The 13264-nt window shown below is 35.6% G+C and overlaps 1 protein-coding gene across 1 annotated transcript in view; it reads right to left on the minus strand.

Annotated features, from left to right (window-relative positions):
* Positions 1–13264, minus strand: part of LOC101571837 (phospholipid-transporting ATPase IB) — a 297444-nt gene that overhangs the window by 53778 nt on the left and 230402 nt on the right. Inside the window, exon 25 of the mRNA XM_023715050.1 lies at positions 3154–3232. Within this exon, the coding sequence (XP_023570818.1) occupies positions 3154–3232 (79 nt within the window). The remainder of the gene's footprint in view (positions 1–3153; positions 3233–13264) is intronic.

Consider the following 13264-nt stretch of genomic DNA (forward strand, 5'->3'; position numbering starts at 1 on the left):
AAAAAAAAAACCCAACTCAAATGACCATAACCAATGAATGAATAAAAAAGATGTGGTATGCTCTTTCTCATCTTCCAAGATGGTGGGTGAAAAAACTGAGAAGACAGACACTAAAGAGAAGAAGACCAAAGCCAAGAAGGCTGCTGCCATTGGTACTAGTAAAAAGGGTAAGGTGATGGCAAAAAAAAGTCCAAGAAAGGGCAGCCTCACTGCAGTCAAATCCTGTCCTGGTTAGAGGAATTGGTAGCTACTCTCAATCTGCTATGTATTCCAGAAAGCCTTTGTACAAGAGAAAGTACACAATTGCTAAATCAAAGGTTGGGAAGAAAAATAAGGAGAAAATTCTTGCTATGATCATAAAACCAATCAGTGGGGAAGAGAATGGTGGTACCCAGCTGGTTAAGTTTTGAAAAATTCCTAGATACTACCCTACTGAAGATGTGCCCTGAAATCTCTTGAGCCACAGCAAGAAACCCTTCAGTCAGCATCTGAGGAAACTTTGAGCTAGCATCTCTACCTGCACCATCTCAATCATCCTCACTGGGCATCACAGAGGCAAGAGACTGGTCATCCTGAAGCAGTTGGCCAGTGGTTTGCTACTTGTGGCTGGGCCTCTTAGCCTTAATCGTGTTCCTCCATGAAGAACACACCAGAAATCTGTCATTGCCACCTCTACAAAAATTGATATCAGCAAAGTGAAAATCCCCAGACACCTCACTGATGCTTACTTCAAGAAGCAGCAGCTTTGGAAACTCAGACATCAGGAGGGCGAGATCTTCAACACCAAGAAAGAGAGATACCAGATTTCAGAGCAGTGAAGGTGGATCAGAAAGTGGTGGATTCACAGATTTTAGCAAAAATGAAAGCTGTTCCTCAGCTCTGGAGCTACCTGCGATGTGTTTTTGCTCTCACAAATAGAATTTATCCTCATAAATTAGTGTTCTAAATTTCTTATTAAGAACATAATTAAATAATTGATACATAAAAAAGATTGGAGCCTGCCCCTTAGCTCAGTTGTTTAAGTGGCTGCTTCAACAAAGCAGTCAGCCTCAGGTTGCTGTGGTTCAATCCCCACAACTCCAGTCAGCCAAAACATGCCCTGAAGGCATTCTCAGGCAGCCAAAAAATAAAAAAAAAAAAATTTCTGCCATTTTTATATATTCTAATTTTTAAATGTTTTTCATCCTATTCTATAGGGACTTAAACTTCAACATATCAATACTTGATTAAAAATGCCTGTTGCATGTTATGCCTAAGATGTTTGATATTCAGACAGATAGTGAGGTTAAGCTTAACAGCGTTGGCTGTATGGTAATAACAATAAGCTTGTCTCCTGGATGATTAACAACCTAAGTTTGCAGACCAAAATTAGAGAAAAAGGAGGGCTTCAAGGAAAGCCAACATTTGGCCTAGCCTTCCAAGGTCAATTAAGACTCAGGACAGGAGAACGTGAACTGTAACATCATGTAACTCGGTAGTGTTCCAAATTTTCTGATCAAGGAGATTATGGGGCTAAAGAGGAAAGTGATCGATGATGTAGAGTGTGCCTAAGGAGAGTCACATGGAGAGAAAACATTCTCACAAGCTTTCACAGAGAGCACATTGGCCAAGCAATGGCCATGACTCATCAACATGGCTGACACTGACAAAGGTTCTACAATCTGAGGTACAGGATCTCGGGATAAATCCTGAGGGGATTTCACTGACCTTTTCAGACCCAAAAGCTACAACTCTTGTTGCATAGGTCCTGCTTTACCTTGGTCTTAACCATCCAGCAGAAAAGTATGAAGACGAAATTATAAGAAATAAAGCCATGCTGTTAAGTTGAGCTGTGGGGGACTCAGGTCAATAATTTCTGACATTGCCAGTTAAACAGAAGACCCAATGCTATTATGGGCTACTGGACTCTTTTAGAATATTTTGCTGAGTTTACACACCTATCATATTCAATAACGGAACTTAGAAAAAATGGGGTATACAGATGAATGTCCATTTTGTATCTGTGTATTCAAAGTGGTTGGGATAGATATATAGTTACATTCTGTTAATGAATAGAATGATTTGTTCTAATGGTGTTTGTAAATAGGATCACAAGTCCGCATCTTGTACAGCAATTAACCACTAAGAAGAATATATGCAGTGTATTATTTGTTGAAAAATAAAAATAAATAAATAAATTAAAAAAAAACAAAGTGGTTAGGGATAGATATATAGTTACATTCTCTTAATGAATAGAGGGATTTGTTCTAATGGTGTTTGTAAATAGCATGTCAAGTCTGCATCTTGTACAGCAATTAACCCCAGGAAGAATGTATGCAATGTGTTAATTATTGAAACTGTCCTACCAATTTGGTTTGAAACTGTCTCATTGCTATTTGTTTCTCAATAAAATTATGGGAAACAAACAAAAAAACTGAAAAAAATGGTGTGGTATTTTTATACAATGGAGTATTACTTGGCTATGAAAAAAATAAACTTGAGGCTTTTATACCTACGTGGATGCAACTGAGTGAAATAACTTAGACCTGCATGTGTTAACATTGTACTGTCTCACTAGTACAAGAAACTGAAAGAGTAAATAAAATCTAGAAGGTACAATAAAGACTATAAAAGGGAAGGAACAACTTGGATGAGGGAAAGGAGCAAAGAAAGAAGGGAAAAAGAAATATATACATATATACACAGGGTAGCTTGTATAATTGTACTGATTTTTTATTTCAATTTTTAACCAATTTTTCATGCTTATCTCAGGTAATCTGACCAACTAATTTCAAGACAACAGTATGCAATATAACAACCATTATTGAATTTCTATCATTTTGTTTAGTGAAATCCTATATGATTCCTAATGTGTTTGCTATTTTTATTCTCTTCTAAAAATAAGATTAAATTAAAAAGAGATTAATGTAAATTCACTGACCTCAATTCATATTGATAAGAGGCAAAGAGAATGAGTTCTAAAGATCAGCTATTACATATTCAAAGTGCAATCTGTTTGCCACAAGAATATATAGTATTAACGCAGTGCAAGTATTTTTCTTCTTCTAAATTAATTTTTGTGTCCTCTAGCTCTTTTTGGCAAGCCACACACATATAGCATTGACAGTGAGAGTAACATCACTGGATGAATATTTGAAACTATGACATTATTACCATGCTCCAGCATTTTTGTAGGAAACCAGAAGAGAATAAAGGAGTGGGCCAAAGCATTCAAGCATTCAATCCAGAACACCTAAAATAAAACAAAGCAAGGAAGTTACAATAATAGCTTGATGTAACATCGTGAAATATGCTTGCTCTGTATAACACAGTCATGAACCTGAAATGTTTTTCTGGAGATGGAAAAACTTATATTTCTTTATTCTACTTTTATAAAAAAATGACTGAAACATTACAGTATTACATTATTTGACTTTTCTAAAACTCTAAGCCAATACTGAAATCATTTACTCTGATAGGATAACACTATTATAGGGTAGCATTTAAATTTACTAAATAAAAATGTATAAGGTTAAATATATTGATTATAAAATTTTGCAAGTTTCAACTGTCACACTCTAGTGTTTTTGCAGAAGTAATTTAAAAGAAATAAAAATATTTTCAATTTAAAAATTATGTAACTTCAAATCTAATCACATGCTATATATCATATGCTTTTATCTTTACATCTGCATTCCCACCCTTCTCAAAAATGACTTGTAATAAAGAGTGCAGTTTTCTTGAAAGAAACCTCAATGATACAAAATCTCTGAATTTAGACCAGGACACATATCAATGAATTGACAGAAACATTAAAAACATAAATTATTATTCTTTCTATTTTAAATATACCAATCACTTTCATGCTTGCCAGAAAATCTAATAAATACAAGAAAATAAACTTTTTCTGTGAAAGAACAGATGCTATTTCAAGCCGTGATAGTCATGTAATCTCTACTCCACTCAGCCACTCAATTTTGCTCTTGTAACAGCCATAAATAATATGTAAAGGAATAGACATGAATAATATTCCAGTGAAATTTTGCTTGTAAATCCAGAGGACTGAGTTTAGCCACAGGTCATAATTTGCTCATGATATTACTATTAACTTACAAATTCAAGAAGTTAAACAGATCCTAGGAAATTCAACAAGCAGAACAAATAAACAAGCAAAACAAAAGGGAGAAAGACCGTGAAGAAACATGGCCCATCGTATGGAAATGCCTATACATATCCAATAATAAAGAAGGTAAACTTTAAAAGTAGGCAGAGGAAAAAGGTATATTACTTACAGAGAAATAAGGAGAGCAATTACACATCAAAGTGATGTACACAAAGAGGCAAAATAAATGGAAAGTATTTGTCTAAAGTTTTATACCAAGTGCTATAATTTGAATACAAGTAACGTCCCCTAAAGGTCCATATGTGAATCCTTGGTACCTAAGGTGGTGCTTCTGGGAGGTGCTGTAGATTTTCTGGCCCAGCTGCCCTTTCTTCTTCCTAGCTAAAAATGGAAAGATTGCTTCACTATATGCTCCCTGTCACTGATACCCAGTGCCCTCACCACGTGCGCAAAGACACGGGTCAACTCAACTATGGAGTACAATCAGAAACTAAATAAATGTTTCCTCTTTATGAAATAGTTTACTCTGGTACTTTGTTCTAGAAACAGGAAGCTGACTAATACAATAAACAAATGTAACTTCAAATCTTAGGTGAAAAGCATTTTCACACATAGAAAAGTTATTAAGGCAGCAGGGTGGGAGCAGGCACAGAAAGCAGCCATGGTGGGAGTAGTCCCAGCAGGGGCTCTGCAGAGCCAGCAGCTTGTGAGTGAGGTGAGCCAGTACTGTGTTTCACACACAGACATGGAACAGAAGCAGCCAGGTAGAGCCACCATTTTATTTCAAAGGGATTAAGGCAACCTCCAACAGCAGAACAGTCCTGGGTCACTACACTGCCAAAGTCCCAGAGCAGAATGAAGGAAGAGCAATCAGTCACAGTGGACTGCTGTTAGTTGAGCCACAAGCTAGTGAGAATTCTACTCATAGGTAAGAGCTGAGAACACCCAGACTCCATGTCAGTGGCCATCAAGAACATCTTAGCCCTAAATACAAAGGACAGGAAATGTCCTTCTGGTCTGTGACCAGAAGAGTGGCCTTGGCCCAGTAGTATAAGCAGGCAAGCAACCTTCTCCTACAGCAGACAAGGGCACTTTCCCTGCCTTATGACCAGCATGTAAGGGGAGACAGTGGTGTGGAACACAGCATGGTGCACAAGGTTCAGAAGGAGCCAATTATACATAGGTCTGGGAGGAACGCTGGGATTTCCCTATCTGAAGGTGCCATAGCAACTGGAAGAGCACTGTAAAGATGAACAGTAAGGGGGCCGGGGAGATGGCTCAGTGGAATGAGCACTTCCCTGGAAAGTGCAAGGGCCTGAGTTCAATCCCTGGTTCCACCAAAAAAAAAAGAAAAAAAAATTTAAACAGTAAGAAGTGGACATCCAAAACATTGTCAGCTGAAGACCAGTGTCAGGATGCACATCCAGAGGGCAAGATCTGCCCATTTCCCAGCACAAATCCTACTGCAAACTTGGCATGGCTACAAAGCACATTCATGGGATCTGCACTGTACAATGAACTGTACAGTGAATCTGCACTGTAGTACAATGAACACCAGAAGAATTTCATTGTTTTTCTTTTGCTTTGTTGGATTAGTTTTTTTTTTATTTTGGTCTGCTTTATGGTTTGTGTCTAGATGTCCTCCCAAAACCTCATGTAGCCTTAGGATTTTACAGAGGTGAGTGAATGTAGAGTTTGTGATTGATTCAAGGCGCAATGCTGGGATTAAGAGTATGAATACAACACTGCACTAAGATGGATAGCCTCTATACGATAACAATTTTGTCTCTCTCTCCTCTTCCTCTCTTTGCTTGCTTTTTCAATCTACTGTTGCCATTCTGCGATGTGCCAATTTGCATTGGAGCCAGTTGATTGTGGATGGAAATCTCTGAAAATTGTGAGATAAATAAACATTTTCCCCTTTAAATTTGAGTGTCAGATATTTTGTTTCAGCAAGGAGAAAAGTAACTCAGCCTGATTGGGGCTCCACCTCCTCCCCTTTTTGGATTAGATAAATCTCTTACCTTTATTTTTACTTTGCCCTATTTGTCTTCTTTACCTCTTCCTTCAACTATTTCTCATGATTCTATAATACTTTCATGCAAGGGAACAATGTTTCTTCTCTTTCTGGTTCACTTCAATATTTTTTTGGCTTCTCTTTCATTCTTTCTCTTTCACGCTCATCTCTCAAAACTTGGGTGATCATCCCTAGCTTTACAGCCTTACTGTTACTATGTTTATCCTCACTCATCTCTGTTTTATTCTGTGTCTTTCTTAAATACCATCCAAACAGGGTAAAATCAGTCTACACAAGGGAAATTTATTGCATACAAATTCTTTTTTTTTTTTTTTTTTTTTTTGCAGAACTGGGGATTGAACTCAGGCCCTTGCGCTTGCCAGGGAAGCGCTTATTCCATTGAGCCATCTCCCCGGCCCCACAAATCCTTGACATATGTTGGATTTTGTCATATACCTATAGATCTGGCTATGCTTGATGCTATTATTATTATTACTAGTTGAACTACTTTAGCCAGGATATTACACATATGTATTGTAATCAGTTTTTATCCTTCATATGACAACACTGTCATTTTCTGGGGTAATGACCCTCACCATAGTCTAGTACCAAAGAACGGCTGCTGAGCTAGATTTAAACTTCTCATCCTTAATAAATTGAGAAGGTAGGTTTTCTTTGTATAGACACAAAGACCAAAACTACTTACACCTGGAAGATATCTTTGAGTGATAGACATTTCTTAGGGAAGAAATGAATGAAACATGTTCATACTACAGATAAAGCTACCTACCATAAGAAATCTGTAAGTGACACTGTACAAAATAAAAAATAGAAAATAGAAAATGACAAGATGTAGAAGCAAAATGCACCACCAGACTTCCAGGCCACCTAGGACAAACCCAGAGGACAATGAGATAAAATAAATTGGAAGTCACACCCTGGACCTTTCTGTTTTATATATTTAGTACAGGGTCTCACTACAGAGATTAGACTCATACTGATCCTCCTGTTTTCAGCCTCCCAAGCAGTGGGATTACAGGTGCACGCCACCACACCAAGTCTCAATCGCTGTCTCAGCACACCCAGGGGGCAGGGCCAGCACAGCATGCTGGGGATCAACTCCAGTGCCTGCATCTTCCTAAGCAGGCCCTTTAATACACTGAGCTATCTGGCTGGACCTGTGGACCTTTCTGAAATGATAATAGCAGAAGTGGGAAACAAATGGATGTGGCTATAGAAAATAATCTTTCAGGTTAAAAAAAATTATGATCAAAGAGAAAGACAATCCAAATGAGTCTAGGGTAGACACCAATTTAAAAAAATAGAAATGATCAGAAAAACCTTGCAAACCAAAAATGTCTAATATATGAAACAAATGGAAGCCATGAACACATCCCAACTTGTATAAAGGCAATTAAAAATTCCATTAAAAGTATACACAATACATTGAACAAAGCAAAGATATAATATTAGATTCCAAAGACATGGTTAGCAATGAAAAAAAAGAAAAATACATTAAAAATAGCAAGAGATTCTGAAAAATCAATGGAACAGCTGCAATATGAAAGAAAAACAACATAAAATTGATTGGAGTTAAATGGAAAGCTAGAAATAGCAAAAACACAATAAAAAATATTTACAAAAGTATAAGCAGAAAACTTCCCAAACATGGATAAAGAATTTGACATAAAGATAAGTGATGTATATGGAACTTCAAATAACCATGTCCAGAATAAATCTACACCAAAGCATATAAATATCAAGATGCCAGAAATTCAGTACAAGAACAGAATATTAAAAGCAGAGAAAAAAAATTACCTATAAAGGAAATCCCATTAGAATCACAGCAAATGTCTCACAAAAACTCTCAAATCAAAGACAGCTTGAAGTACAGTATTTCAAACTTTGAAAGAAAACAACCTGTGACCCAGATTGATGTACCCCAAAACTAACTTAACAAAGAACAACTAATGAAATTCATGGCAACAAACCCAGATCTCCAAAATGTCTTAAAGATATTTTAGAAAAAGATAGGGAAGATCACACTTTCAAAAACACCAATAGAAAGAACCAATAAACAGAGGTGAAAGACAGGGTACCAACAAAGAAAATAATATGAAAATGATAACCCAAATACGTATCAGTCATAACCAGCAATGTAAATGGCCTCAACTTACAAAATTGGAAAAGCAGACTGGAATAATGGATCAAAAAGCAAGATCCAACAGTATCTCATATACAAGAAACACATTTAACTGTAAAACAAATTCATAGACTTAAAGTCAAAGGATGGAAAACAATAATCCATGTGACAGGAACCCAGAAAAAAAGAATGGGCATCTATTCTCTTTCCAGACAATGTGAAATTCAAGTCAAGGATGATCTAAGGAGACAAAGAAGGTCAATACATACTTGTCAAGTGAAAACTCCAAGAAAAAGAGATAATAATCATAAATATATATGCACCAAATACTGGTGCACCCAACTACATAAAACATATGTTAACAGATATAAAAAATCAATTAAGCTCTAACACAATTATAATGAAAGATCTTAATACACCCTGTCACAGACAGATGCAGCAGAAAAAAGTCAACAAAGAAATATCAAAATTAAACCAAATCTGTAAACAAATGGGCTTAGTAGATGTCTACAGTGTGATCCATTGCACATCAGAATACACAACCTTCTCCATGGTATATGAGACACTCTCCAAAATAGATCACATACTATGCAAAACATATCCTTAAGGAAATGCTTAAGTAAATGCAAACTAATTAAAATTATCCCATGCATATTACCTGAAACTGGTAATCAATGGCAAAAGAAATCATAAAACCTACATAAATGCATGGTCATTAAATAACACCCTCCTAAACAACCAATGGACCACAAATGAAATTTAAAAGAAATTAAACAGCTCTATAATTAAGTGATAATTCCAGTATGATTTACCAGAACTTATGGGATGCAATGAAAGCATTCCTAGAGAAGTTTATAGCAGTTGTCAGGAAAACAGAATAAGTTCAAATAAACAACCTAATGTTGAACCTCAAACTTCTAGAAGAAGAAGAAGAAATAAAACTGAGAACTCACAGAAAGGAGGTAATTATAAAGTTGAGAGCAGAAATTAAGGCAATCCATATTAAGAAAACAATACAAAGAATCAAATATTTTTCTTTTTTTGGTAGTACCAGGGATCACACTCAGGACCTTATGCTTGCTAGGCACATGCTTATGCCACTGAGCTCTCCCCAGTCCACGAATTGATAATTTGAAGAGATAGTTTTTTGAAAGATTAAATAAAATTGATAAATATTTAGCCAATCTTCTCAAAAAGAGGTAAGAAAAGGCTTAAATGCATGCATTTATGAATGAAAAAGCTGAAATCCCAATGGATTCTGTGGAAATCCATAAGATCATTAGTGCCTACTTCAAGAATGTGTACTTTAGTAAGATGAAAAACACAGAAGAAATGGACAAGTAGTTAGATACATATGAATTACCAAAGTTGAGTCAAGAAGATATACACACTCTAATTAACCCAATATCACTCATTAAAATTGAAAATATAATTAAATTAAAACCATAGCACATTTCACTGTTGAATTCTACAAGAAATTTGAAGACTATCTAATACAACTCTAATGAAATTGAAAGGGAAGTAATTCTCCCTAACTCATTCCTTGAGGTAAGCATATGATGATACCAAAAGCATAGAAAGACCCAACCAGAAAAGAGAACTACAGGCCAATATTCCTAATGAATACAGGCGGCCTGCCCCATAGCTCAGTTTTTAAGTGGCTGCTTCAACAAAACAGTCAGGCTCAGGTTGCTATGGTTCAATCCCCACAACTCAAACCAGCCAAATCTGCCCAGAAGGCATTCGGAGGAAAAAAAAAAAATTCTTCTGCCTGACGAATACAGGTAAAATAAATCCTCAACAAAAAATACTAGCAAACAATGCAGCAAATCATCAAGGAGATCCAATATGAGCAAGTGGGATTTATCTCAGGAATGCAGAAACATCTCAGTATATGTGAATCCACAAATGTAATACATCATATAAACAGAGCCAAAGACAAAAGTCATATGATCATCTCAATACATGAAAAAAAAGCTTTTGACAAAGTCCAACACTAATTCATGATAAAAAGCCTACAGAAAATCAGCATACACAGCCTTCATCTCAATTTAATAAAGGGCATCAATGACAAACCAAGAGCCAAGATCATACTAAATGCCCCCAAATTAAAAACTTTCACTCTAAAATCAGGAACAAGACAAGTATGGCCACTCTCACCGCCCCTGATTAATATAGTTATGGTAACATTAGGCCAATATTCCTGAGCAATTAGACAAGAAAAAAAAAGAATGAGAATAGGTGAAGAAGTTAAACTATTATTATTTGTAGATGACATGATGCTCAGCATAGGAGACACAAAAAAATCCACCAAAAACCTTCTAAATTTAATAAGAAAATTCAGTAGCATAGCTGGATAAAAAGCCAACAATCAAAAATCAATGACATCCTTTGTAAACAAATGACAAACTCATTGAGAGAGAAATTTGAGAAAGAACACTCCCCAAAATAGCATCTAAAAAAACAAATACTTATAAAACAACCTAACAAAAAAGTAAAGGCTCTATACATTAAAAATTATAGCCTAAAAAACATTATAGCCTTCTGAGAAAGGAGACTGAAGAGGATATCAGAAAATGGAAATAAATCCCTTGTTCATGGACAGAAAGAGCCAACTTAGTGAAAATGGTCACACTCACAGAACTGTTTTGCAGATTAATGTAGTTTGAATAAAATACCATTAACGGACATGAAAAAATCTAATATGCAATACCACAGTCTTAACAGGAGGCCTTAACACACCCTTATCCCGAAAAGATAGGTCAACCAGACAAAAATTAGCAAAGAAGTACCAGAACTGAACCAGAGCTTGAAACAAATGGACTTAGTGGACATATACAGAGTGTTCCACCCAAACACAGCTGAATACACATTTCTTTCAGCTGCACATGGGTCATTTTCTAAAATAGACCACATACTAGTCCATAGGTCATGCTCAAGTATATGCAAGAAAACGGAAATTATCCCATGCATATTATCTGACCACAGTGCAATGAAACTGGAAATAAACAACAAAAGAAACCAGAAAAAAACCCTAAATACATAGAAATTAAATGACACCCTACTCAGCAATCAAAGGGTCACAGATGAAATTAAACAAGAAATTCAACAATATCTACAATTCAATGAAAATTCAAGCACAACTTATTGTAATTTATGGGATACGATGAAAGCAGTTCTCAGAGGGAAATTCATAGCTGTGGACTCACATTAAGAGAACAGAACGGGAACAAATAAGTACCCTAAAGTTGCACCTTCAACATCTAGAAAAGGAAGAGCAAACCAAACCCAAAGCCCAAAGACAGGAGGAAATCATAAAGATTAGAGCAGAAATTAATTCAATTGAGAAGAAGAAAACAGTTCCAAGAACTAAAGAATCAAAAAACTGGTTCTTTGAAAGATTAAATAAAATTGATAAGCCCCTAACTAACTTCATCAAAAAGTGGAAAGAAAAAATGCAAATACAAGCAACAAGGAATGAAAAGGGTGAAATTACCACAAACACAGTGGCAATTCAGAAAATCATCAATACCTACTTTGAGAATCTTTACTCAAACAGAATTAAAGACACAGAAGAAATGGACAGGTTCCTAGAAAAGTACAAATTACCAAAACTGAATTAAGAACATACAAGGACTCTCAATAACCCAATAACAGCCAATGAAATACAAAGTATAATAAAAAATCTATGGACAAAGAGAAGTCCAGGTCCTGATGTCTACAAGAAATTTACAGAAGCTATAATCCCAATGCTCTTCAAACTCTTCAGTGAAATTGAATAGGAACCAGTCTTCCCAAAATCTTTCCTTGAGGTAAGTTTTACACTGATACTAAAACCAGGGAAAGATGCAACTAAAAAAGAGAAGTACAGGCCAATCTACCTCATGAACATAGAAGCAAAAATCCTCAATACAATCCTAGCAAATAGAATACAGAAAATCATCAAGAAGATCATATACCATGACCAGGTAAGATTCATCTGAGGGATGCAAGGATGGTTCAATATGTGCAAATCTATAAATGTAAGACACTATATCAATACAGTCAAATCAAAAAATGACATGATCACCTCAACTGATGCAGAAAAGACTTTTGACAAAGACCAACACTCATTCATGTTCAAAGTCCTACAGAAAATTGGAAGAGATGGCCTCTAACTCATTCGATAAAAATCATCTATGACAATTCAATGGCTAACATAATTCTAAGTGGGGAAAAACTGAAATCTTTTACTCTCAGATCAGGAACAAGACAAGGATGTCCTCTATCACTACTCCTATTCAATATAATTCTGGAATCATTAGCTAGAGCCATTACAGAAGAGAGAGAAAGAAAAGGAATAAGAATAGGTAAAAAAGAAGTTAAATTGTCATTATTTGCAGATGACATGATAGTATAATGGAAGACCCAAAAAACTCCACCAAGAAACTACTATAATTGATATACAAATTCAGTAGCATAGCAGGACACAAAGTCAATACCCAAAACTCAGTAGCATTCCTCTACACAGATAACAAACACACTGAGAGAAAAATTATAGAAACAATACCTTTTACAATAGCACCATAGAAAATAAAATACTTAGGAATTAATCTAGCTAAAGAAGTCAAAGATCTATTTAATGAAAGTTACAATAATCTGAAAAAAGAGAGAGTACTGGATTTCAGAAAACGGAAAGACATTCCCTGTTCCTGGATAGGAAAAACCAACATTGTGAAGATGGCCAGACTTCCAAATTGTTAAAGAGATTTCATGCAATCCCCATCAAAATACCATCAACATACCTCACAGAACTAGAGAAATTATTCCTAAAATTAATTTGGAGCCAGTAAAGACCTAGAATAGCAAAAGCAATCCTGGACAACAAAGACAAGGCAGGAGGCATTACAATTCCTGACTTGAAATTGTACTGCAAAACCACTGTGATAAAATCAGCATGGTATTGGCAAAAAAAAAAAAATAGACTTGAGAATCAGTGGAATAGATTAGAAGATGCAGAAGC

The sequence above is a fragment of the Octodon degus genome, unplaced genomic scaffold (genome assembly GCF_000260255.1).
Source record: "Octodon degus isolate 3935 unplaced genomic scaffold, OctDeg1.0 scaffold00038, whole genome shotgun sequence".
Classification (NCBI taxonomy): domain Eukaryota; kingdom Metazoa; phylum Chordata; class Mammalia; order Rodentia; family Octodontidae; genus Octodon; species Octodon degus.